Source organism: Lemur catta, chromosome 12 (assembly GCF_020740605.2).
Source record: "Lemur catta isolate mLemCat1 chromosome 12, mLemCat1.pri, whole genome shotgun sequence".
Taxonomy (NCBI): domain Eukaryota; kingdom Metazoa; phylum Chordata; class Mammalia; order Primates; family Lemuridae; genus Lemur; species Lemur catta.
Window position 1 is genome coordinate 13,493,531 of NC_059139.1, and position 6,039 is coordinate 13,499,569.

Consider the following 6,039-nt stretch of genomic DNA (forward strand, 5'->3'; position numbering starts at 1 on the left):
TAGCTATTTTTATATTTCCCATCTATTTTTTGTTCATATTTTCTTCATTTCTTGCCTTTTAGACTACTTAAACCTCCCTTCCATCTTTTGGGTTTGCTTTTATTTCCACCATTGGCTTGTTAGCAATGCCTCTTTGTTTTGTTATAATAATAATTATTATTTCATGGATGTTCTAAATTTTATAATACATATCTTTAAGTATCATCTGCCTTCTTTTTAGGGAGATAGCGAAGGATTCTGGGTCTCCTAGGGATGAAATTGGATGCTGTTGCCCCTGTCTTAGTCCTGCCCCACTCTAAGCTTGCTCTGAGCTACTACCATACCTGGGGGAGGAGGGAATACCCTATGAATCTGCCAATCAGAACTTAGTGTGCCAGCTGTAAAAGAATGCAGAGGACTCTTTAGCCCATGGGCCAGGCAGCATAGGTACCACAGAGTCCAGAAATTGACCTAGAACAACCCGCATGCTTAGTAATATAACTCCCAACCGTCAAATCAAAGTAGTTCCATGGTGGCATCTGAACCACTAAAGAAGTCCCAATCCAGGCAGTATAAAACAAGATGCAGACCATGACTAAGTCCCTTTTGGTGCCCTTCCTTTTGCTCTCCCTTTGCTATGACAATGGGTCTGGTTGTCATCTGCAGTGTATGTGTCACTCTTTGTAAACCTATATCTTGCTCTTGTCCTATAATCTTATCTTTCTCTCCTCAGTAAACCTCATTTTTGTGCTTGCCTTACTTTGGTGTATCTGGTCATTCTTCAGCCCTGAGCGTACCATGAACCAACATTTTCACACTGACACCTGACATTCTCATGAGGCGTTTTACATATAATCTATGATCCTTGCAATTAATGATGTGCTGTGCAGGCATGCACCACCTGGGGAACAAAGGTGCATATTTCTTCCCAACTCCACATCAGTGATGTCCTTTAGTGGCTTCAGCTCAGACTATAAAAGTAATATTTACAAAATAGAAGTGAAAAAATGCCATCAATCAGGATTTTTCCCCCAGAAAGCTGAGTGTTATACATTTACCAGCACATCAGAGTATTTACAATAGTAAGTACCTACAACACTATAATTTCTCCTCTCACATTCTTTGTACTATTTGTTAATAACTTTCACTTCTACATAGTCTAAATACAATACATTGATATTTTAAAACTATTATCATTTAAAGAAATTTTAAAACTTTCAAAATTATTTTATGCTTACTCATATATTTGCCATTTTCAGCATCCCTCATTCCTTTCTATATAAAGAAATTTCTATATACTGTTATTTCCCTTTCACCTGAAGAAATTTCTTTAACATTTGTTGTAGTGTTCATCTTTAAAAAAATTATTTTGTCTTCATTTTGAGGAGTATTTTTTAGTCTATAGGTTTCTTATTTGAAAATATTTTTAGCACTTTAAAAAAGTCATTTAATATTTAATCTTCTGGCTTCTCTCAAGAATTTTGAGAGAAATAATAACCGTATCTTTATTTCTCTGTATATTATGATTCTTTTTCCTCTGGGCACTTTTAATACTTTATCACTGACTTCCAACATTTGATTGAGCTGTGTTTTATATGTTGAGGACTTATTTCTGTGTGTGATTGTTTACCTCATTTGAGATTTCACTGAGCTTCTTGGATCTATAGCTGAACAGTCTTCATCAAATTTTGAACAATTTTAACCCTTATTTCTTTAAATATATTTTCTGTTCTGCTCTTCTTTTGAGACAATATGAATATATATGTTATATTGTATAATATTGCCCCAAAGGTCACTGAGGTTCTGTCAAATTTTTTCAGTTTTTTTCCCCCTCTATGTTTCATTTTAGATAGCTCCCATTGCTTCGTCTTCAACCTCACTATTTCTTCTACAATGCCTTAACTGCTGCTCCTCTCATGTAATAAAATTTTCATTACATATATATATGTATATATACATACATATTTTTTTTTTTGGGACAGAGTCTCACTCTGTTGCCTGGGCTAGAGTGCCGTGGTGTCAGCCTCGCTCACAGCAACCTCAAACTCCTGGGCTCAAGCAATCCTCCTGCCTCAGCCTCCCAAGTAGCTGGGACTACAGGCATGCGCCACCATGCCCAGCTAATTTTTTCTATATATATTTTTAGTTGTCCATATAATTTCTTTCTATTTTTAGTAGAGACGGGTCTCGCTCCTGTTCAGGCTGGTCTCAAATTCCTGAACTCAAATGATCCACCTGCCTCGGCCTCCCAGAGTGCTAGGATTACAGGCGTGAGCCACTGCACTCAGCCTACAGATATATTTTTATTTGGACACATTTAATTTTGTTCTTTCTTCCTTTTCTCTCTTCAATATGTTCATATTGTACTTTAAATACTTATACTTTGTTAAAATACCTGTTTTAACATTTTTGAATGCTAGATTCATCATTGAACAAGATAGTATTAATATTTCCCTCAGCTTGACTAAACTTTAGACAGACTTCTCTCTGCCTCTAGGTGCCTGACATCCCTTTCACACTTGACTTACAGAACACAGACAAACTAACCACAGAGGTAGGTCATCCTTCCCCTCCCTTTTCTCAGAGCACTTATTTAGAAAATACATAATTGTAATTTCTTTTTCTGCCACTTTGGTTTTATAACTCAAGACTGTCTTTCTCAAGGACCTGAGCCATCCCTTTGAAGTGTAATCATCAAAAATGATAAGGACTCTCTCTCCCAATTTCTGTGGGAGGGTAGAAGCCTAACTTTGGGCATCTTCAACTTGTAAAACTACATATTGTCATGAAAATATGAGAAAATTCTCCCTTGGGTAAATTCAGTTGGGCTACAATACAGATGGGATACAACTGCCCCAACCCTGAACATTAAAATCTCCCCTGCTTTTTTCCCCCACTGTTTAAGGAATTTTTATTAAGGCAAGAATTTTATAATGCAAATTGTTTCCTTACTCAGTTATCAATTCTGTTACTTAAAACAGTACTGACATTCTGAGCTATTCCATAGTAAAGAATCACAAAATTAAAGAAAGGAATGCTTTAAATTTTTGTACTTTGCTGAAAATTCTTTTTCCCAGGGTCTCTAAAACATTAATTTGTTTCTATATTTTACTATTGTTTTGTGTTTTTTGTTATTTTTAAATAAGTAATCTAGGACTAGCTTTATGTTTGCTAGACCTGGCATTTGCTCGGTACATAAGGTTCAAAGTTTCCTTTCCTTTTTTTATTTATTTTATATTTTGCAATGTTTTTTTCCCACAATATTTAAGTTTTTTCGATGTTTAGATATTTTTCTTCGGTGAAGCACGAGTTTCTTTTCGTGGCCCCTGATCAATTTTAAACAGTTGGAACACCCGTGGCATTGTTAACCACTTTCTGGGCAGCCTCTTTAGCTTGGTGGGCTTGTAGTACAGCCACAGCTTCCTCAACCTTACAACGGAGAGACTCTGGAGACTCAAGCATATGAAGAAGTTCTGAATTATCAATCTCCAACAACATGCCAGTGATTTTGTGAGCAAGAGTAGGGTGCATGGCTTGAATAAGAGGAAACAGCTGTTCACCCAACATTTGCTTTTGCTCTTGAGGAGAGGCAGATGCCAACATGGAAGTAGTCAAAGGTTCCTGACCTTGTACATGAATTGCAGGCTGTTGCATAGTGATTTGTGGCTGTGCATTAAGATGTTGAGGATTACGAATGCCTGCAGCATATTTGTACTGTGTGATGGTGCAGACAGCAGGAGTAGCTGGAGCAGCAGCAGCTGCAGGACGTGGACCCATTGTCTGTATTGATGTGTTAGCAACACACTGTGTTGACATGACTCGTGGAACCTGAGAAGAAGCTGGTTTCATAGTACTAAATGGTGGTCTAGGAGCAGCTGGGCGAATAGCACCAGGCATATTTTGGAATGGATGAGGTCTGGTACCCTGAGCATTCCAGCGAGGACTTGGTCTTAGTTGAGAAATTTGGTTAGGAGGATAGCATGCAGCACAGTTCTGAGTCTGTGGAATAGCTGCCATGAAGTAACCTGACGGAGGTGCTGGCTGGTAGGGGATGATTACTGGGTTGGGCACAGCTCGTACACTTGCCATTCTCTGCATATACTGGTTAGTGAGATGAGCCTGGCGCTCTTCTTTGCGCTGAGCTAAAGCTACATACAATGGCTTGGTGGCCACAATTCTACCATTCATTTCTGTAACTGCTTTAGTGGCTTCTTCTGGGGAGGAGAAACATACAAAACCAAACCCTTTGCTGTGACCACCCTCCATCATAACCTTTGCACTAGTGATTGTACCAAATGGAGAAAACTCTTTCCGGAGACATTCATCATCAATACCATCATCAAGATTTTTCACATAAAGGTTAACACCCTGGTATCTGGTGAGCCTATTTTGCTTCATCTGTTCAAATTTGCGCTTAAGTTCTGTCTGCCGTTCCACTTTTTTCTGAGCTCGACCAACATATATCCGTTTTCCATTAAGCTCCTTTCCATTCATCTCATCCACAGCTTTCTGTGCATCTTCATGCCTTTCAAAGCTTACAAATCCAAATCCTTTGGATTTTCCACTTTCATCAGTCATTACTTTCACACTTAAGGCAGGGCCAAACTTGCCAAAGAGATCCTTAAGGCGCTCATCATCCATGTCTTCTCCAAAATTCTTGATGTAAACATTGGTGAACTCCTTTGCCCTAGCTCCGAGTTCTGCTTCTCTTTCCTTACGAGACTTAAATCGTCCAACAAATACTTTGCGATCAATTAGAAGCATCCCATTCATTTTTTCAATAGCTCTTTCAGCAGCTTCCTGTGTCTCAAAGTGTACAAATCCATAGCCCTTGGAACCATTTTCATCACAAACCACCTTACATGAAAGGATGTTACCAAAAGCAGAAAATGTATCATACAGTGTTTTATTATCAATGGATCTGTCCAAATTTTTAATGAATATGTTGCCTACTCCACTTTTGTGAAGTGATGGATCGCGCTGAGACCACATGATGCGTACTGGCTTGCCCTTTATAACATCAAAATTCATGGTGTCCAAAGCACGCTCGGCGTCCGCTGGCTGCTGGAAGTTCACATACCCGTAGCCCAGGGAGCGGCGGGTGGTCACGTCCCTGCAAACCCTGATGGAGAGGATGGGCCCAGCAGGGCTGAACTTCTCGTAGAGCATCGCCTCGGTCACGTCGGGGTGTAGGTCCCCCACGTAGAGCGAAGCCATGGGGTAGCTGGGGGTGCTGGGGTTCATTTCTCCGTACGGCTGCCCGCAGGGCCAGAGGCCAGGACCTTTCCGTGAGACGAGAGCTAGTGCTGGGGCCGAGGCAGGGGCCGGAGCCCGGGTGGACGAGAGCGGGGGCAAGCACAGAGGGACAAAAATCAGCCAGAATCTAAAAGTACTCAACGGTCGGTCCTCGGCCACTGCCTTCCGGTTTCTGGCTTCCGGTTTCTGGCTTCCGGTTTCTGGCTTCCGCCTTCCCGCTGGGAGCGAGGTTGGCGGTGGCAGTCTGGGCTGATGGATGGTCCTGGTCTCTTGGTTCTTTCTGGGAGCTGCTGCGGGGCTGCGGACAGGTGAGTCAGTCTCGGCTTCACCGGGTTATTTTATAAAAGAAGAAGAAAAAAAAATTAAAAGTCTCCAGAGGGAGAGACGCGGATTTTTTTTGTAAATTTCTTTGGTGTTTTTTAAAAGATTTTTTTAGATATTTTTTATTTTTTTTTAATAATAAATGTGTGTTCCGAGCACAGAGCACACTCCGCCCTCAGCACTAACCCCTGGGGAGAAGGGGCCTGTCCTGCTTTTTTGTTTCAGTGGAGCTGAGCTCAGCCTGAGATCCGGCCTCTCTCCCGTTTTGCAAAAGCCTTGAATGTAACTCTCTTGCTTTTTTACTTTCGTCCAAGGCAAGTTTTATTTTAACATCATGTCTGTTGTTTCTGGATCTGTTTCTAGAAACCAGTTTTGTTCTGTTTTGGTGCAGGTCACGCTTTTCTTTGGGCATAGCTAGTAAAAATTGACATTGTGAATAAACCTTGATAATTGTCTAGGTTTTCTTATCTTCCTTTTGTCGAC

The 6,039-nt window shown here is 40.6% G+C and overlaps 1 protein-coding gene across 1 annotated transcript; it reads right to left on the bottom strand.

Moving 5' to 3' along the window:
• Positions 1 to 3,205: 3,205 nt before the first annotated feature.
• Positions 3,206 to 5,247, bottom strand: LOC123647999 (polyadenylate-binding protein 1-like). The gene has a single exon (XM_045565681.1). It carries the CDS (start codon positions 5,221 to 5,223, stop codon positions 3,316 to 3,318), a length of 1,908 nt encoding a protein of 635 aa, XP_045421637.1. The 5' UTR covers positions 5,224 to 5,247; the 3' UTR covers positions 3,206 to 3,315.
• Positions 5,248 to 6,039: the final 792 nt, after the last annotated feature.